The 21,263-nt window shown below is 45.2% G+C and overlaps 1 protein-coding gene across 1 annotated transcript; it reads right to left on the bottom strand.

The window, feature by feature from the left end:
- Window positions 1–4,928: 4,928 nt before the first annotated feature.
- Window positions 4,929–21,171, bottom strand: Dclre1a (DNA cross-link repair 1A). The gene is made up of 9 exons (XM_051146840.1): window positions 20,665–21,171; window positions 18,155–19,738; window positions 16,836–16,969; window positions 15,838–15,956; window positions 14,518–14,658; window positions 12,657–12,802; window positions 11,582–11,736; window positions 6,688–6,829; window positions 4,929–5,236 (listed from the first exon to the last, which is right to left on the bottom strand). Exons 1-9 carry the CDS (start codon window positions 21,128–21,130, stop codon window positions 5,076–5,078), a joined length of 3,048 nt encoding a protein of 1,015 aa, XP_051002797.1. The 5' UTR covers window positions 21,131–21,171; the 3' UTR covers window positions 4,929–5,075.
- Between the last annotated feature and the right edge of the window lie 92 nt (window positions 21,172–21,263).

A 21,263-nucleotide genomic window follows, 5' to 3' on the forward strand; every position in this document is an offset into this window, starting at 1 on the left:
AGGTCGGCTCCAACGTACCACCTCTCTGGCCGTTCCTGAATGTCAGGTGTTATCATCATCTCTTCTGAGTGGATTTCTTCTTTCATTTCACTTTACCAAACTGATGGAGATCAGATAAGACTCTGAGAGCCAATATGGTGGCTCATTCTGCAACCCCAGCTACTCCAGAGGCAGTGGTAGGAGGCTGTCAGCCTTGAGGCCTGTCTGTGCAGTGGATTCAAGGCCAGCCCAGGCAGCACAAAGCATCCTTTCCCAGAATAAAAATAAGGGTTGGGACTGTAGCTCCACAGCAGATTACTTGTCCAGCATACCCAAAGCCATAGGTTGCGACCACAGTACTGCAGAACAAAACAACTCTACAAACAAAAACACCAGAGCTGTAGAACGATCTGATGTGACTCCTTAGTTCATGATTTGTAACAATAGCAGCAAAGCAAGCCAAGCCAAGCTGCCACAGAGTGAGCCTGGACTAGTGCATTACTGTAGAGGACTACAGGCTGGGGTGCTCATAAAATGGCAACCCTAATTTTATAAGTAAAATATTCAAAGACGAAGGGCTGGAGGTGACAGGCCCTGAGGTCAAGCTGTAGCTCTGGGGTGGTGGTGGTGGTGGGAAGATGAGGGAGTTAATTAAATACTCTAAAATGACTTAACCACATCCCTAATGTTAAGAATCCCTATAGACTGTTTCCAGGTTCTGGCTGTTATGAATAAGGCTGATGTGAACATGGTTGAGCATATGTCCTTGTTGTGTGGTGGAGCATTTTCTGGGTATATTCCAAGGAGTGGAATAGCTGAGTCTGGAGGAAGCCCTATTCCCAGTTTTCTGAGAAGGCGCCAGATAGATTTCCAAAGTGGTTTTACCAGTTTGCAGTCCCACCAGCAATGAAGGAGTGTTCCTCGCCAGCATGTTGTGTCACTTGAATTTTTGATCTTAGCCATTCTAATGGTATAAGATGGAATCTCAAAGTCATTTTGATTTGCATTTCCCTGATGACTAAAGATGTTGAGGATTTCTTTAAGCGTTTCTCAGCATTCGGTCCTCTGTTGAGAATAGAAGTATGGATAAAGAAACTGTGGTACATTTACACTACGGAACGTGTATTAAAAAAACGAAGAAATCTCAAAATTTGTGGACAAATGGATGGGACTAGAGATGATCATAATGCGTGAGTTAACCCAGAAGCAGAAAGACTCACATGGTATATACTCACTTATAATTGGGCACTAGCCCAAAAGACATGTCCCATGAAAGTCTTCACTTACTAGGAGATTGGGATAGATGTGAGGACATCCTACTGAGACTCTAGGTAAGAGAAATATAGGAGATGGGGAAATAGAAGGACCCAGAGGGTCCTAGAAACCTACAAGAAGAACGTCATGATGGGTGGATAGGGGCCCAGGGGGGTCTGCTCAAACTATTGCACTAACCAAGGACAATACAATAGTAAACATTGAATCCCTACTCTTATCTACCCAATGGACAGGACATTCTCCACAGTTGCATGGAGAGCAGGGACTGACTCTGACATGAACTCTGGTGCTCCATATTTGGCCACCTCTCCTTGGTGGGGAGGTCTGGTGGCACTCAAAGAAAGAATAAGCAGGCTACCAAGATGAGACTTGATAGCCTATGACCATATAGTGGAGGAGGAGGTCCCCCTCGGTCATAGACCTAGGGGAGGGGAATAGGGTGAAAGCGGGAGGGAGCAAGGAACAGGAGTATACAAGTGATGGGATAACAATTGAGTTGTAATCTGAATAAATTTTTAAAAATTTAAAAAATAGAGACTACAAAAAAAAAAGAAGAAGAGGAGGAAGAAGAAGAAGAAGAAGAAGAAGAAGAAGAAGAAGAAGAAGAGGAAGAAGAAGAAGAAGAAGAGAAGAAGAAGAAGAAGAAGAAGAAGAAGAAGAAGAAGAAGAAGAATACCTATAGAGCTGGCTGTGGTGGCACATACCTGTAACCCAGCACTTGGGAGGCAGAGGCAGGCAAATCATTGTGAGTTTGAGGCCAGCCTGGTTTACAAAGTGAGTCCAGGACAGCCAAGGCTACACAGAGAAACCCTGTCTCAAAAAAAACTTCAATATATATGTGAAGTTTCTCTAATCATAACCTTTAATTAATAACTTAAGAAGCTTAAAACTTCAAAACAATTAAAATTCTTTAAACTCAATATAGTTAGATCACTCCACTGAGCCCTATGTCCACCCTGTGGCCTGGACCTTTTACCTCCACAACAAAGTAAACCCAAGCTTACACAAATGAGGTTTGTGATGAGTGTCAGTCTCATGGTTAAATTCATTTCTGAAATTTTTGTGTGCTTTTATGTAACTGTTTATTAAGAAACTCCCCCAATCAAGCTCACTGATAGAGCAAGGCAAGAATACACATCCATATAACACATGTGGCACTAACTAACATGTCCTTAGGCATCATAAAGGCATTTTTAATATGCATGAGATCTTCACTTTGGACCAAGCACTCAGTTGATGTTATAGAGAGACACACTCATAAATAAGTTACATAACCTCACTTTAGGAAACAATTGCACTGCAATGTAAATGTCCAGTTATCTGATGTCGCCATAGTTCAGCTGAACACACTGCTGCAAACTTCCCCACATCCCTTATTGGTAATTATGTTGCTGTTTGAATCATCTTCCCAAACTCAAATGTGGAATTGCTTTAGCTGCTATTCTTTTTTTTTTTTTTTTAAGATTTATTTATTATGTGTACAGTGCTCTGCCAGCATGTAGCCCTGCATGACAGAAGAGGGCATTTGATTGAACAGTATAGATGGTTGTGAGCCACCATGTGGTTACTGGAAATTGAACTCAGGGCCTCTGGAAGAACAAACAGTGTTCTTAACTGCTGAGCCAGCTCTCCAGCCCCAAGCTGCTATTCTTTATCAGAGTTGCAAATCCTAAGGGCCAAAGAAACTGGGTACTTTAGATATAGCAGACCAATCCCCGGAGTGACAGAACCTGTCAAAATGGACAGAGAGGACACTGGCAATGTGGTGGAGCTGTAACTATTACAGAGCTTTGACCAACAATGAGGAACTTCCTAAAACACAAAGCATCAGACACACATGCACTCAATTCTGAGCAGAGAATGGTGGCCATTTCCTGCCATTCAGAGTCCCGCGGGCAGCCCGGATTCTGAGTCCAGTGGGTTGGTCCAGTTGCTGCTTGCTTCTGGACATGAACTGACAGACCTTTAAATCAAAAGGTCTCAAGGTCCTGCTTCTTGCTCAGGGGCAGCTTAGAGCACTCAGGGTGAGGCCCGTGGCCTGGTTGCTAGGCCAGTTTCCTGGTCTCACTGGGAGAGGTGGAAAATGAATTTTCCAGAGTGTTACAATTTAGCTCTTCTAGAATGTGAGTGCTGGTATTAGAAGGCAGTGGTGACTCAGGAGCCCCACAAGACCATGCTGATATCCAAAGTATGTATCGGCCCTTTCTTAAGCTTCTGCGCTAACCAAAGTGGAGGAAGGAGTTGAGTGTCCTAAGCCCGATGGCAGGCGGGTGAGACGCAGGCCCAGAGGGGCTTTACTGGGAGTCAGCACCGAGCGATCAGCGGTGGAGCTGCTGCCAAAGTCTCAGATGGTCATGGTGGAGGAATGGCGCGAGCACTTGAGAGAGAGCACGCCAGCTAGCCTTTATTAACCTTGGACATGGGGGCGGTGTATGTGGGGGTTTGCGGGTGAATGTGTCTGATTTGCTAGGGTTAAGGGTGCCAGGATACTTAATCTACATACAGTAGTACAGGAACTCTTTCATATGCAGAAGCAAGGGGTCCTATCACAAGAAGGGAAGCACAGTACTTAACTATGCTATTATGATTGGGGGAAGAACTTCTAGGTACGATTAAAGGTCATTTGCAGGACACTAGGATCTCCTTAGCATAAGGTAGGGGTTACTAAACCAGTTTTCTTATCAGAAAAAGGTAGGGTCTGTGATCTTCTATGAGGGCTTTGTGATGCTCCTTACAAGATCTGGGGTTACCAGATCAGGCGGAGTGAGAAAAGGGAGTCTACCGTTATAGGCTAAGTGCAAACGGCTATCTGAAGATGTTAGACTTCAGCCTTATACAGCAGACTCCCACAGTTTCTTACGGTCTCTTCCAGGTAGAAAGAGTTTGCTAACTTGGTTAAGGAGGCTAGCTTTATTCTTAGGAACAATCAGTTGCTACTGAGATAGAATTCAGCAGGTCATGGCCATCAGGCCACCCAGGAAACGGCATGAGTAACTTTCTGTGTATGCGACTGTGTGGAAGAAGTTGATGTAAAAACGCCGCCAACTACTGAATCCCAGTTATGTGATATTTTAGAAAAGACAAAAATTATAGAAAATAAAGATCACTGGCTGTCAGGGGCCAGAGGTCAAGGGGAGTAAAGCAAGAACACAGGGCACATAAAGCATACTTAAGGTAGTGAGACTTTTGTGTGGCACCCTGATGATTGGTTAAATATGTATCAAAGCCCGTAGGATGTGCACCACCAGCCGTGGACGATGGTCACAGTGCCGACATACATTCAGTAATGTTAGTGTGTGTACCATTCTGGTAGAGGGCGCTATATGGAGGGAGGCTATAATCATAAGGCTTGAGGCAGATGGAACTGTACTTTCTGTTCAGTTTTGGAGTGAATATAAAGTTGTTCTAAAAAAATAAAGTCTACTAAAAGGAATATAAAACAATAACAAACCCCACCAAAAGATGCTACAGTAAGTTCTATATTATTTTTATTAAGAATACATATAAAATATTTGTTTCATAATCACATACATAATGCTTTGTGTCTAAGACCCATTACCATGGATCCCTCTGGTGTTGTCCCGTCAGACGCTACAGACCACTGCTGCCTGTGTGGAGATTGAGGGTTGAAGGAACTGGGAGGATCCATCCTCAGCTGGCACCGAGGACTCTGAGCGGCATCCAGTGTCGTGGGTACATTATTCAGAGAGGAAGGACAGCCACAGTCAGTCCTGAGACAGTAGTCATGGGACACACTCCACATCCATGAGCCTTAACCACCAGCCCTGCTGCACACAGCTCGGCTGACCTCTGGGGCAGCATCAGTACCCAGCTTCCAACTTCCACTCCTTAAAGTATTTCTCCATTATGCTCCGAGCTGTGGCGCTGCCGACGTTCACAGTGGGGATGATTCTCTGCGGCTTCAGCCACTGGACAAAACGCTTCATTTCTAAATAGCTGCTGTGCTCACTGTATGGAATCCCTGTAAGAGCACAGGGAAGAGGTTATTTACTAAAAACCAAACTAACGGAGCAAAAGAAGACAGAAAAGCAATCTTCACTATTGCTGTCAAAGAGACTCTGGTTCTTTACTGATGACAGTCAAACTTATGTCCAGCTGGGCGCATACCTGCAACCCCAGCACGCAGGAGGCAGAGGCAGGCAGATCTCTGAGTTTGAGGCCAGCCTGGTGTCCAGAGATGAGTTCCAGGACAGCCAGTGTTACACAGAAAATCCAGTTTCAATGAAAACAAAAACAAAAAACAAAAACAAAAAACAAAAACATTAACAAAACATAAAACTCAGGGTACACAGAAAAACCAAAACCAAAACCTTTCAATATACCTAGAAATCATTTTTAGAGGATATTTAATTGGAATTTTCCTCCACTAAACTAGTGGTTCTCAATTTGTGGGCCACAACCCCTTTGGGAGCCGAGTGAGTTACAGGAGCCACCAAAGATCATCAGGAAACACAGATATTTACATATGACGAATAGCAGCAGCAAAGTTACAGCTATGAAGCAGCAATGAACATAACTTCAGTGTTGGGGTCACCACACCACGAGGGGCTGTACTAACGGGTCAGTGTAAGGAAGGCTGAGAAGCGCTGCTCTGACCCCTCCACTCAGCTGTGACCCTCAGGGAAGTCAGAGGAAACGTGAGGACCATGGGAAGGGTGACAAGCGAGCGGGGACTCCGGGTTTCTAGGGTATGGAAGAAGGGAAAGGGGATTCTAAAACCCCCTGTATTGTCTTTTTTATATTAAAGCCTCATGGAGGAGGTTATGAAAGTCCCTGAGAGAACGAGTCCTCAGTGAAGAAAGTCAGTGCTCTGGTCAGCACACTCCTACCCACCCTCAAGTTACTAAGGCAGCTCTGGGGGGGGGGGGGGTCCTAAAACACGGAAGCCAGCCTGCACCTGCTGCCACCCGTGCCGTCACCACATCTAACCCACCTCTTCCTGCCACAACCTCACAGCTTCAGTCAGCTAAGCGTGCCGTGAAACCACAGCATTGCCGCAGCAGGGAATGCTGTCCTTTCCTCGGAAACCGCAGTATACAGCAGTGACGTGTGCTGGTGGCATCTGGGTATCACCAGCTCTTTTGTGCTGGCTCACAATGGACTGACTAGGGATTCAGAGTTGTGGAGGGACCTGAAAGTCTTGAGGGGCTCAATTCTTTGCCACCTGTTTTCCTTGGTTGTTAATTTTATAGTGCTTTTAAATAACAAACATTACAAGTGAGAAATCTGGACTAGAGAGACGGTTCAGTGGTTAGGACACGTGCAGCCACACCTGACGACCGAGCTTGATCCCTGGGACCCACAGGGCGTAGAGAAGCCTCTACACCTGCACACGGTATAGTATACACACACAGATAAGGAGGTGGGGAAAGGGGGAAACTACTGAGAAATAGGACATTTGAATAGTTTTACCATAAATTGATATATTTCCTTTCTTCTGGGGAGCAATATCTGCAATACTTGTTATGTTGCTAGAGTGTGTCCATCCTGTGGGTCGAAAAGCCAGAATCTGGTCGTATTTCCCAGCACACTTCTTCAAATGGCTCTGTAAGCCCTGGTGAATAAAAACAGTGCATTGATTTGCTGGTTGGTGTCAAAGGGGGATCATACGGAATTAAAGGTGAGACTAGAGACCTGGCACTGACAGTCACGGACAGCAGCTGCTGCTAAGACTGGTGTCAGCAACCCAGCGCCATGCTTCTAAGGAGACAGTTCTGGGAAACACACACAAGCTTCCCTTTTTTACTTTCCAGAACGAGCTAAGGTGGTGCCGGGAAAGAAGTACGGCGAGTCATTTGAAACCCACGTAATAGCCAGCGAGCTGCGGGAGCCCCACCGCTTTCTAAACCCGCGTGCAGAGATGCTGGCACTGAAAACAATGCACATAAACGCAAGTCTGTGAGCACAAGCTGAGGGTTGTGAGGCGGGGGGAGGGGGAGAGAAGCCAGCTGGGCGTGCACTGCACTCAGGACAAACCTCATGTCCCAGAGGCGGAGCAGTGCTCTCAGCGTTTGTTTGCCTTGCACCCCTCAGCCTCAGCCGGGAACTGGACTCACCTTCAGTCTTCAGGTCACTGTGATCAGAATTAACTGCTATCTTGTCAGTCTTTTAAATTTTGTTTTATTTGTGTGTGTGTGTGTGTACGAGCGTGCAAGGATATGGGTATCTTGCTCTACATACTCTGCCTTGTTCCCTTGAGTCAGGCTCTGTCAGTAGACCTGGGGCAGTCTGCTGGCCAGGAACCCAATCACCTTCCTGTCTCTGTCCCACAGAGCTGGGATGGTAAGCACTTGCACCATGCCTGGCTCCCTACAGGGTGCTAGGGATCTGAGCCGGCCCTCCTCCTTGACTTCCTTTTGTACCAACCAAAAGCTTTTATTAATTTGAAGCAAATGTAAAAAATACCAATCACGAAAAGACAGTATTTCTAGTCAACTCCTAAACCTTGCTATTAAGAGCTGGAGTTACAGACATTTCCATTACCATGTCCCTGGCATTGTAAGTTTTCCAGTTTTTGTTTTGGTTACTTGCTTAATTACTATGTTTCCTCATTTTACCCTCAGCCAGAAAGGAAGTAACAGTAAACAGAGGCTGTGCACAGTGACACATGTAGTTATACGTGTACTCCATGAACTGGGGTCTAGTGCACAGCGTTTATTACCAACTTATCCATCTCTACTTGTTTCTTCAAGCTACCTGAAAGAATTAAATGAGAACCAATTTTTGGATCCTATGAGACAAATTAGTTATCCTAAAAATAGCATGAGATATGAGCCAGTGCTACAAATAGAAATTCACGGTTACACAAGCCAACTCTACAGAAAGGGCGGCCGGCAGCCCAAGCTGTACATTAACTACCGCTGCAGGGCTGTTCTCGTGAGGAAAGTTATTATAAACAATTTAGTCAGCGCGGAATCCCTGATTTATGACTGTCTCTCTCTGTGTATTAGGAACCAGTTTGTGGGGAAAATGCCTTGGCAATGTCACCAGTTTCCTGCAGAATGCCAACAGCATCTCTGTATTGTGTTTTACCACACATAGTCAATAAGGGAAAAGTGAGAGGTGGTCGTCAGCCAGATTACATCTCCAGGACCTCGGGATGAGCCAGAGCAGGAATCAAGCAGCATGCGCAGCATTGTGGTCTTCACTTTAGATATGAGAACGCATGTGATTGTGTGTGTGTTGTGCCTGTGTTCAGGTACATGTGTGCATGTGCTTGTGCTGGCCAGAGGGCAATCTTGTGTGTAGTTCACTGGGATCCATCTACCTGAAGCCTGTCAAGTATCCTAGGCTTGGTCAGGAAGTTCCAGAGATTCGGCTGTCTCTGCTTCCTGGTGCTGGGACTACAGAGCACCCACCATGTCCTGTTGTTTTAACATGGGTCTGGGGATAGAACTCACGTCCTTGTTCAGCAAGCACATTACTGACCCCCACATCCAAAACTTTTTAAAGATGCCCTGAATACCCTGAAAACACTTAGGTTTGTCTTTTAACAAAAAGCCATCATGTCTGATACAGTACAAATATTTGGGGTTGGTAAATTTGGTGATAATCATTAATATACAGAATCACAATAATCATCAGCTTCGACTCGTGTGTTTATCAGACAAGGAAGCCTCAAATGCCATCGCCATCTGCTCACTTTCAGGGAGGATGGGACAGTCCTGAAGGCAGGATGCTCCAGCAGGCTTGGGAGAGCAGGAGGGCGTGGCTCACTCTCTGGAGCTTTGCTGGCCCTTTCTCAACTTTCTTAGACATGCACCATGCAAGAGCGCTAAGACATAGCCTTTCATAAAGGGTGGATTTAATACCAACTCCCAGAAGTGGTAAAGTATACTCAGTGGGTTAAACATCAAGACAATGTCCCTTCTTTTCAAGGACACAGCCTAAATTGTGCTCAGGATAAAGGCTTCCAAATCTTAAAGCCAGTTTGAGTCCCTGTATAAAAACTGTACTTGAGTTTGTAGTTGCCTTAAGATTTATTTCTGTTTAGGTGTGGAAGGATAAAAATACAATCTAAAAGAAGGCCACGAGTACCAGAAAACAATCTGTGAAGCTATTGGCTGTGCAGGAGCCATCTGACTCCTCTTTCTCAGAAAGGCTGCTGAGAGGCCTCACTTTGCCAGTTACTGCCTTATCTCAGGGGTCACCAGTTTCTCCCTAGTCCCACCCACAAGGAAAACACTCTTCTCTAAGGAACCTCAGATCTGTGCGCCCTGCCTCTGCAGTGCTATGGCTGCCCCCTGACAGCCTGGGCTCTGCTTCTGGCCTCCACTCCTTCCGACCTCCACTCCTTCCAGCCTCCACTCCTTCCAGCCTCCACTCCTTCTAACCTCCACTCCTTCTAACCTCCACTCCTTCCGACCTCCACTCCTTCCAGCCTCCACTCCTTCTGGCCTCCACTTCTTCTAACCTCCACTCCTTCTAACCTCCACTCCTTCCGGCCTCCACTCCTTCTAACCTCCACTCCTCCCGGCCTCCACTCCTTCCGGCCTCCACTCCTTCTGGCCTCCATTCCTTTTGGCCTCTCCTTTGCTTTTTTCATTGTTTTTCCTCTTGACTTCTAGGCAGCAGCTGGCAGTGTTAAAATGACACAACTCAGCAGTTTTAGTCTATTTACAAAATCAAAGCTGTGCAGCATCGCCATTATCAAAGTCTAGGACATTTACATCATCCAGAGAAGAAGTCATTTGCCACTGGCAGTCACTCTCCACTGTCCTTCTTCTAATCTCTGGCGACCACCAACCCACATTCTGGACCTACAGATTTACATACTCTGGGTATCATGTGAATCAAATCACATAATACATAGGCTTTGCGTTGGTCTTTTTATCTTGGATATTTTCCCATAGTTCACACTGTAGTGTGTGCTACTACTCCATTCCTTCTCAAAGTTGAAAAACATTCTGTTTCATGGACACATCACAGTTATCCGTTCATTCACCATTTAACGGTGTTGGGGTTGTCTCTGCTTTTGGCTGCTATAGATCATATTACTGTGGATATTTCCACAGTTTTATGCAAGGTGTGCATCTGATTTTCTTAGGTGAGACTGGGACACTCCCAGGACTGATCAGGTTGGCACCAAGCTGACTATAAGGAGATCACTTCACAATCCCACTGCAAGGAGCAGGCCGTGACCTCCTCATGCCCTCACCAACCGCAGCTGCCCTCTGTCCGGCTCACTGTAGCTATGCAAGTGTGTGAGGAGGGTTAGGGCCTGTAAAGCCCTTTGGTTGTCTCGAGGCTGGCCATCTGTGAGGAGGGTTAGGGCCTGTAGAGCCCTTGGTTGCCTCGAGGCTGGCCATCCGTGTGTGACTTCTTTCAACAGTCTTCTCACTCCTCCCTGAGCTCTCTGCCATTGGGCTCTTCCCATGACGACTTTACTGCACGGTTAGTTAAGCATGGCTGCCTTCCTTCCCTCACTGGGCCTTGTCCGCAGCCGACAGCATCCATTACGGACACTTGTGAAAAGCTCTCGCCTTCACTGTCCGTAACACTGACTCCCCACCCTGACAGTCTGCTCAGATGAAACAAACCGAGTAGGGAAGACGGTGATGCTGCCTGCTCTCCAGGACAGCAGCACCTGTCCTGAGCAGCTCTCCTGGGAGCCCCACCAAGTGGGCAGCTCCCAAACCTAAGACGCTCACAAGCTGACTCAATTAACTGCCAATGTGCAAAACCCTGCTTTGGTTATAACTAAATTTTTCTGGATTATGAGCCCAGGAAAACAGGTTCTGAAATTGTACTTTCACCTCACACACCTGAGAACGAGCATTCCTTCTCTTGCTATCTTGCTATCTGTGAGGCACAAGCTTCCTAGTTTTAGAAGCTTCAGAAAAGTTACTTTGTGAACACGATGTCAAAAGCACAGCCACACTTTGTGCATCCTGTTCTCAACCACGTTCACTGTGCAGCTCGCGACATTCCGCTGCAGGTGTCAGAGCTAGAGAAGGGGATGCACGCTACAGTGAGACCTGGGACACAGCGCGAAACACAGCGGCACCGCACAAGACGCTTCAGACGGCCTGTTCTAGTTCAGGCCTGGGGCCACAGTGCCGTGGTCTTGACACACACGTGGATGAGCACGCGATGCACGCTGCTCTCTGCGTGCCCCTTCCTTTTGGCTAACCCTCTAGTGTCTCAGGCCCTGGAGGGAATGTGAGCTACTCGACTGAGATGTCTGCACAGAAAGGCTTAAAATATTACGTTTCCACTGCAGGTGAAAATCGTCATTCTAATAGAATTTCTTAAGAGTCAAACGAATCCTGGTTCATCTTAAAAGACGCACATCTTGAATGCTTACCTTAAAATTAATTTGTGACATTGGAAGGAGGTGAACCAAAGAATTGCACATGTCTGTAGTTATGAGGGAACTGACTTCTGGTATATTGAGGCACTGTAAAGTTTTATATTTTTCTTGGGTCATGCCCACCTTTGAACCCAGAACATCAGCAATGGCTGTAGTCAAAGCAAAAGATAGAAAACAATAAAATCATGCTTTGTTAAATAAACAAAGTTACAACTTACTCAAATTTTAAAATAAGAATTTACCAAATAAAAAACAAATTCACAAAACATACACTCACATCATAACCACAAATAACCAATTATTTTGTTCATTAGCTATGCGGAATTAACAACCCGAAAGCCAAAGAATTTCTCTTAAAATGACTATTACTTATTATTTAAAAACTACAAAACAAGTATAGAAAGCAGAGATGTTGGAACTGCGCAGTGCGTGAGAGCACACACTGCTCCTGCAGAGACCCCAGTTTGGTTCCCAGCATCTAGCTCCAAGGTAATCTGACATCATCTGGCCTCCGTGGACACCTGTACTCACATGCACAGACACAGATACATACATATTCACATGACTAAAAATAAAATTAATCTTAAAAGAAAGTAGTATAAAAAGAGGTTAACGCCCCAGCCTCATCGCTTCGTCCCTGGGACGCTGACATAGTGTCATCATATTTAAGAAGTGCGGAGCACTCAGCAGAAGCAAAACAACACATCTATCACCTAACCAAACAACAGGAAGACAGAAAAAGTCATCCTGGAGCAAAAGTCACACTGTTCAGCCGGTTCCCTGGTGGGTACGGCTATGCAGTAAGCACCTTTCCAGGCTGACTGAGATCACAGTGCCACACGGACTTTGCCTATAGACAGAAGTGTCAAGATGAATGCATTTATCAAACCTTCCATAAAGTTTGGCTTCCTCGTTTAAATGTATCAAATTATTTTCCCTCTACAAAGGTAATACTGGACCATTTCAGAAAATAAATGTCAAATGCAGGAGTGGAAACTGAAAGAACCTTGTGCAAGAGAATCTGGTCTTTATAATATATTAATGTGAACTAGACACTGCTGCCACCCACCTAGGAAGACTTTCTCCTTCCCGAGAGAGTAGGTGCCACACACAACAAGAACACGTGGGTTTAGAGTTACAGCCTCAAAGGCAGTGTTGATGGCAAAGCGGACAACCTCCTGCTGAGACGGGAAAGTATATTCCGGGCTGCAGTATCTGTGAGAAGGAAACACAGTTCTTCATGGAGTGATCTGATAGCTGGCTCTACTTGGGTAACACTTTAGAAGAAAAGAAACTAGCCAATTCAACTACCAGGAAGCCAGCTTCTTAGAACCACACAATGCCACACCGCTTAGAATGAAAATACCTGTTTCCAGTTACTGCCAATTTAGGGTAGAACAATAATTTTCTATCTTATCTTTTTATTATGTTTTTATCATCCCCAAAGAAACTTCCTGTTAGAACACTTTTCTTTTCAATAAGAATATATCTACCCAGTTATCCACTTTAGTTAAAAATGATAAAATTCATTATCTATTTTTAAAACCCAAGTCACTATCAAAGAAAATATGATTATATGTATAAGAAAGAATTCTGACTTATATTTTTAGTTGTGAGCCTAGCCTTTAACAGCTGAGCCATCTCTGCAGCCCAGAATTCTGACTTAATAAGAAACTAAATATGAATTTGAAACCAGTGTTTCAAATTAAGTTGATATTCATATGGTTATTACCTTTCACAGATACATAAATGCATACACCACAAGAACAGAGCAGACATGGGGCGAGGGGGACGGCTCATGGGTTAAGAGTGCACACTGTTTTTCAGGGGACCTGAGTTAGTTCCCAGCCCCCCACCCCCAAGAGTCAGATCCTAACCCACCCTGTAACTGCAGCCCCAGGGGACTCTAATGCCTTAGGTCTCCACTGGCACTCAGGTGCACATACTCACACAGACACATAATTAAAAAGATAAAAACAAATCTTCTAGAAATACAACAAATCTAGCTGGACCCAGATTCAAAAGTACCCAGTGAAAGACTGGACTCAAGCTATATATTTTGAGATGGAAAGTGTGATTTTGCCAATATGTAAAAAGCTATAAATACTGAGCAAATGATTATTTATGACTTTCAGAACTGATTTTGTTACTCAACCGTCAGGAAGGGGAATGACTCTCAATCCTTTCTATGAAAACCCACAAAAATTTCAGAATTGTATAAGGAATAAAACTACATGTTTTAAAATTTTACTTCTCTGTCTACTATTTAAAGGACATATGAAAGAATGAAGTGTGTCACTGCAAGCAAATGAGCGTGAAAAGACCTGTCCTTCACGTGTCTGCTCTTTTGGAAAGTATCTTTTACTAAAATATCGTATTCAAAAAAATCCTTAAAATATTTATATAATTAATTCCTAACCAATTAATGAGTTATTTTAATATGTGGAATTATATTATATACCACAAATATACACTCTTTCTGTCAATTATACCTTAATAAAGCTGAGACGTCATAATTTAAATATAAACATCTAGTGGCTCTATTTGTATCACTGGAAGATTGATTCAAAGGTGTAACTTACAAATTACCTTTTTAAGAAAGGAACAAAAGTAATTCCAATACTCATGAACAAACCTACACAGTGGCCTGTCTCCTCTTCCCAGCTACACCCACCAACTATATGGACCCTCCAGAAGAAGAGTAATTTAAAGACTGTTGTCCTAATATTTGTGCCCCATTTTTTTAGTAACAGGATTATACTATAAACATTTTCAAAAATTAAATAACAAAAAATTATGACATACAGTTCTAAATTTGCCTTTTAGCAGGTATTTTTATAACAGCATCCTTTTGTTAAACACTCTTTAAAATAACTGGCTGTAGGGCGTGGCTAACGTGGGGAAGGGAGAGCTCAAAAAGTGTCTCTCACGTGGTGTCTAAGTACAGCGTGTGGACTTTCCGGCCTGCAAGAAGAGAGCGCTCCATGCTGGGGTCTGCGCGGAAGTCTCCAGTGTGCAGGATGACGGCACCGTTAGGGAGGTGGAAGAGGATCATGGCAGCACCTGGACAGCTGGACACAAACGGTTTAGAGGAGCTCACAGAGGACACAGACCTCGTGGAGTAAGGGCATGTCCGTCAGCATCAACAAGAGAACGGACTTCGTCAGCCAACCACCAGTGTGCAGGTAGGCGGCCAAGCCTGCAGGGTGCACACTCCAACACAGAGCTGTCTTCAGGACTGGCTGGCCTCTGAGCACTGGGGACAACTTCTGTCTCATCAGAGTGTTGGTGAGATACTAGCTGAACAAACAGTTTACATGTGCTATGTAATCTGCAGTAAATATTTCAATAACAACTCCAAAAAAAGAAAATAAAAATCAGAACTCAAATTGACAGTGAAAGAAGACATTAGCAAGGCTAGAAGGCAACAGTCTATTGTGATGTCAGCCTGTGGACTTCAGCGAACTTAGCTTTTGCCTTACTTCTTTCCCAAGATGCTTATGGTATCTATGGAATGGGCCCCATCCCAGAAAGAAACATAGTTGACTGCTGTGTTTGGGTAGCATGAATCCTAACAGCACCTCACAGTGTGTGTGGGGGGGGGGCAGAGATGCAGCACCTCACAGTGTGTGTGTGGGGCAGAGTGCAACACCTCACAGTATGTGTGGGGGACAGAGTGCAGCACCTCACAGTGTGGAGGGGAGGGGCAGAGATACAGAGGGAATAAGAAGGAAAAAAGAAGATGGGGAGGGGAGGGAGGGGAGGGAGGGAGGGAGAGAGAGAGAGAGAGAGAGAGAGAGAGAGAGAGAGAGAGAGAGAGAGAGAGAGACCGAGACCATCTATTTCCATGGAAAAACAAATCTTGCAAATCTGGAATGATTTTTTTTAGATTTAAAAGTAGGATGGGTGCAGAGGACCAATCCTCTGGTTTTCAAGTAGAATATAAGATTTTTCCTTATGTAAATCATGTTATGGAAAACAGAAAACTTCATCTTTGAAGAACACTAATAAAGTATTTTTAAATATAAAATGTCATAAGTCAACTGCATAAAATAAGTTAGACAACAGAATCTCTCTACATTTAATCTGATAGTAAGATTATTTTTTTCAAAAGCAGAAATAGGATTTACTCCAGGTTAAGGATCAAGCTTATTAGATCCAGGCTCTCAAGACAGCCGTGCCACCATTTTTATGACACTGTGTGCTGCCCACTGTGCCAAGCAGGAGACTGAGGTGCCCTTCATACTTACTGATTGGCATCCAGCAAAATGACTCTGACCCCATCCACCATGCATTCGGTGTCCATGGGCAACTGATGGATGTATTGTTCCTGCACACGCAGCTTCCTCTTCAACAAATTGCCCGTTATCTGCCAGGCAGAGCGTGTGTTAGTGGCGCTGTCGCATCCTCAGTTTAGAACCATGCTATGTCAGAGCTGTTTCCCACTTCTCTGCATGTGAAGCCTCCACAGCAGGAAAGAGAGCTAAGATACAGCATCCCTCTTCTGCTCCGTCCCGGGGGGGGGGGGGGGGAAACCCTGCCATTCCCCAGGAAGCACAAACCCTTCCTCACCTGTGCCTGCCCTCCACCGTGGGGTTACCGTCCACGTTTCCTGTGCTGTGGTCTAGATACTCTGAACTTTCTGAAAGCCTGGCAGAATACTTGCAAGGCGCCTGGGCCTCTCCACAAACTATCTGAATCATTCCTTTTCACCAGGAGGCGAGGGTGCTTCCTGAGTGCTGTGCTGACTACCTCGGGTTCTAGATAAAGCCCCTGGAACTGGGGTCAAATGCTCACTACCTAATAACCAGGTCAAGGTATTCTGCACTGTGTAACTTTCTCTAAACTCATCTGGGGACAGAGTCTGAGGTACTGCTGTTGCAGCAATAATTCCTCCTTAGCTTTATCTGTAAATGTTACCCCTGGAAGCTACAAGCTCCCTAAAGTTAAGTATTTGGCCTCTATATCCACTTAGGCACTCAAAAGAATGTTTACTGGGTGAAACGTGGCTTACTGAGTACACTGTAACACCATTTATTGCTCTCACGTAGTAAAACACATGTTTATAAAAACAGGTTGTGGCTGTTGGCAGCGTCGTATTTAATTTTTGAACTTAAATGTAGAACCTGCGCAGCCATCTTCTCCAGTACAACAATGGCTTTTCTAGTTTTCAATATTGTGTTTTGAACCAAAGTTTCTCAAAGTCACAACATTCCACAAAGACAGAGTTTAGCACACTAGAGCTTACCTCAGTACAATAAACCGGCATGGCAAAGTCCTTCGACAACCCGGCATAGTGATCAGAATGGAAATGTGTGAGGAAATAGGCAGTGCAGCCTTCAACCTCGCCATACTGAAAAGCATCCACAGTAAAGCCAGTCCCTGCAACGAGATGCCAAGGTGGGATGAGCAGGGCCAGGTGCTCACACACTTGGGCGCCTTGTAAAGCCTGGGCCTCAGCTCTGCTGCTCTCAATTAACCCTCAATTTCACTATGATTTACTAACTCCTGTGTCTACTAAATACCCAGTATAGACACCTGTGAATAGTTTCACAAAAACTAATTAAAAATGAAGTTATGGATCAATCATTTCTTTGCCCTAATTAATAACTTTGTAGCACTGACACTTAGGGCTGGGCAAGCGGAATCTCTATTTTTGCCAGGCTCTGAGAGGAGCATGGTGTAGAGCATCAAAGACATGAATTGCCATGAGGGCGCAAGACTGGCAACGTGTCAAAGTGTGCAGTCCTCCAAAGGGCTAGAGCGAAATGAGAGACAGTCAATGTGATCTAGTCCTTGGATTTCCTTTCAGGATAGCAGAGGAAGAAGGAAATAAGGAAATGTCTCAAAAAGTCACAAAAAGATATGCAGGTAAACAGACTCAACCTCACAGTGCTGCTGAGGCTTTCAGTACAGAGCAGAATTACAGTGTAAAAAGTGAACCGCTATAACCATGGGAAACAGGCCTGCCCTCCACACACTGCGTAGAAGCTGAGCCTCTCCCTGCTGCTCTGACGTACACTCCCAGCAGTGGGTCAGTGGTTGCCTGGGTAACAGAGCTCACCTCTGTGCTCAGTTTTCCATGAACTCACCTGTGCAGGCACAGGCAGATAGCCAAGTGGAATATACGAAAGCAGAAAACCCCAAGTTCTCACCCTGCATTGAAATTGGCATTGCGGTGGGGACAACATGCTGTGCGCTGAGTGCTGTGTGTCCGCAGCAGTGCTTGGACACTAGCTTTTATTCTGTTCACACCGATGTTACCTTCTTCCAGGGAAAGTGCAATCTCCACTGTCCACTCGCCTTCCCATAATCTGTAATAGCTGCCTAATCATTATATATACATATATATATAAATAATAAAAATGTGTTGATAATGGAGAGAAAAGAAAAAAAACCAACCCAACCCAACCCCAATCCTGTTAAAAGATTCATAACGTAACATAAGGAGCAAAGAAAACATACACTGTACATAATCATTTCAAACACATCCACCCAGAGATGAAGACGTGAGAAGTTAAATTTGCTGTGTCTTCTCTGGTAAGAGAAGCTGGTGTTTCAACTTACCAGGGATTCTCTTATAGAACGGACATGTTCTTCTCCACTTCCCAGCACCGGCCGGCTCTGAAGTGTACGTGTTCCCTCTGCACGGCCTGCTCTGAGTCCGTCTTACAGAGGCTTGGCCTCTGCTTATGCCTGCAGGCCCCAACTCTGCACTGTTGCTAAGGGGGCCTGACCTCTGGTATTGTGCCTGTGAACTTGACTTTCTCTGTCTCTTCCTTGGCTGCCGAGCCCTCTCTCCAGACAGCTCCCTAGGGTGCTGACTCTCATTTGAATGCCTTCCATCAAATTCTAAGTCACCTGGAGAGTCGTCCGCTTTCCTCTTGCACGGCCTGGACCTCTTTGCACTAGGACTCAGGAGGGGACTGACTTTTGGCCTTTCTAACGTGCCTTTCCTGGGTGGTGTCTCTTCTTGTCTTTTGGGTGGTAGTCCAAAAAACACACCGATATCCACTTGCTTCAGCACTTTCTTAGAAGGCTGGCTTGCATTGCCTTTAGGACTGGTGGGCGACATGCTCAGGGACCTGGTGAGGGGCGTGCTTGGACTCTTTCCTGCCTCTCTGCAGGCGCAGGTGGAGTTAGCACCCAAGCCCTTACCCTGTAATCCTTTCACCTGGCTTTGGGTGGGGCGCAAAGACAGGCCCTCACCTCCCTCCTTTTCCAGCGGTTTTGCCATCTGACTGCCACCAGCTGATGGTTCAGTTTTCTGTTTCTGATGACTTGATCCAAGTGAGTGAAATTCTTCTGGCTCATCAGGTTTTGTCTTAGTGTTTTGATAATTAGAAGCAGCACGTTCCACTGCCAATGCAGGTGAAAACAAGAAAAAGCCAGAACCTGTGTGGGGTGGGTCATCTTGGGAAAGCCTGCTCTCAGTGTGGGAGATAAGCTGAAACGAATCATTTAGAGCACCGCCTTTACCCAAGCCACCAAACGTAGCTGCCCAGCTTTTCACCGAGGGGTGGGCTCCCCCTGGCTCCTTTGGGAAGCGATCATGAAGGTCCTCAGGTACGGCAGAGCCATCTCCCAGGCTGCTGTCTTCAGGGCGCTGGGTAAAAAAGAGTTCCTGCTGTGAGTCATCCAGCTCTTGGTCTGCCTCATAAGTCTCTTCGTCACTCTGCAGCGGAGAATACGAGATCTCACCGCTGCTGAGGTCATTTTCCGGCAACGGCAAACTCATACCCTGTGAGTTGCTCTGGCTCTTTACCGTGTCCTCAGCAAGAGGCCAACCACCTCCCTGCAGCTTGTCTTTCTTAACGGACTCTGCGCACTGTGGCGCTAGGGACCTTTGAGGACATGCAGATGACGGAAGCTTCCTGCTGGCTTCGGCTGGAGGCTGAGGCGCTCTTAGGCACTGGACCATCAACAGAGAGTCGTCTAAAACTTTTCTTAAGTTCTCAGTTTTCAGATGCTCAGACTGGCTCTCCTCAAGCTTACAAGAGGCTGGCTCTGCTGTGGGGAGACTCCCAGGTGACACCTGTGATGGAGTGCCGACAGGTTCATTGCTAGCCCTGCTCTGAGCAAGCAGGAGGTGGGTGTACTTCTTATAATGAGAAGGAATTGTGGAGGTACACAGAAGACCCTCAGGACAGTCTGAAAATAGTTTTTTTTTAAAAAAAGGAAAAAAGAAAAAAAGAGCATTTTATATAATAAACTTTGACTACACTGACATCATAAAGCAGTCTCTACCCACAAAACCATGGTTAGCATTATGTTTTGTATTTTCAGACAGCGTCTCTTTACATAGCTCTGGCTGTTCTGGAATTGACTATGTAAACCAGGCTGGCTTTGAACTCACAGAGACGTGCCCACCTCTGCCTTCCAAGTGCTGGGATGAAGGGTGTGTGCCACCACACCTAGCTTGCCATGGTCACCTCTAAGAACTACAGCAATGCTACGTCTGAGTCACAGCCGTTGCCAAGATCAAGACTAAAACATCAAAAATTAGGTTTACAAGGCACTAGTATATTAGACAAATTCTTTCACATTGCTGAGAGACCTTTTCAAAAAAAAGTCCTAACTCATTCTCCATATAGTCCAAGTAGATTTTCTATGTGTTAAATATGACATTTATCTTAAAATATAATAAAAACATGGCATCAGTTCTGTTGCTGGCACATTGTTGTGAGACTCTGAGTCATTTCAGACTTCCCCTACTTCCTCTTCCGGTGCGCTGACACGCATGCTGAGTACAACATAGCCATAGTTAGAAACCAAATGCATTTGTAATGTTCTTTCTAGTTTTAAAATAGGATACCGAATTGGCCCAGTTAACTAACGTGTAGGAGTCTTCATCTACAAAATGTTAATCCCATCTACCCATGGCCCTTGTCAGAGTTAAGCAAGAACATGCAGAGTGAATGTTCTTAGCTCACTCAAAGGTTCAGTGAACATTTATAGAAACCAAGAAGCTGGGATGATGGCTCAGTCAATAAAGTACCTGCTCTGTGCCCTCACAAAAACGAGCCAGGCACTGACTGGGGAGACAGTGACAGGGGCAGCCCCGTGGCTCTCCTTACCTGTGTCAGAGACTGGCGGACTATCCAAACACTCAAACACATGCCAGCGGGGTGTCTGACCTAGCAGTGAGGAAAAAGGCATTTGGCAGCTTGGGCAGTGTCCCTCGTAAACTGGGCGTGTCCTCGGGGACACCTGCTTGCTTCTGTGAGCTCTACAGTGCTTTCTTGGAGTGGTCTCTTTGCCTTGAGACTGTTGTCTCTCATCTCCGCAACTCGGATTCTGACTGGAACCCACAGAAATCTGACTGTCTGATTCCCCAGGGCACACTTTGTGGCCCCTCGTCCCACTGTTATCTCCTGTAGTTCTTTTTCTGTTTCCTTTTCGCTTTGGCTGGTATTTCCCATCTGCTGCTTTTTCAACAGATTCTGAAATCTTTTCAGAACAATTATTTGGATGTGCTGGTTTGGGTTTTCTTTTAGATTTATATTCCCAGATGTCTTCTTCCCAAAACGTGTCTTCTAACATGGCAAAATGATTTTTATGAGTACAGCATTAGTCTTTAGTAAGTTCAGAGTCCATTCTTTCTTACAGTTTTCTTTTTTTAAATAGGAAAAAAAAAAAATGACCAAAAGCCAACTAACCTGGTTGGGACTGAAAA

The sequence above is a fragment of the Acomys russatus genome, chromosome 5, assembly GCF_903995435.1.
Source record: "Acomys russatus chromosome 5, mAcoRus1.1, whole genome shotgun sequence".
Classification (NCBI taxonomy): Eukaryota; Metazoa; Chordata; class Mammalia; order Rodentia; family Muridae; genus Acomys; species Acomys russatus.

Coding starts and splice junctions, on each gene's coding strand:
- Dclre1a (XM_051146840.1), bottom strand. CDS start 21,130: ATGTTAGAAGACACGTTTTGGGAAGAAGACATCTGGGAATATAAATCT. Junction 11,737..12,656: donor GAAGGAGAAAGTCTTCCTAG/GTGGGTGGCAGC, acceptor CTTTGACTACAG/CCATTGCTGATGTTCTGGGT. Junction 6,830..11,581: donor TGTCACAAATTAATTTTAAG/GTAAGCATTCAA, acceptor TTTATTCACCAG/GGCTTACAGAGCCATTTGAA.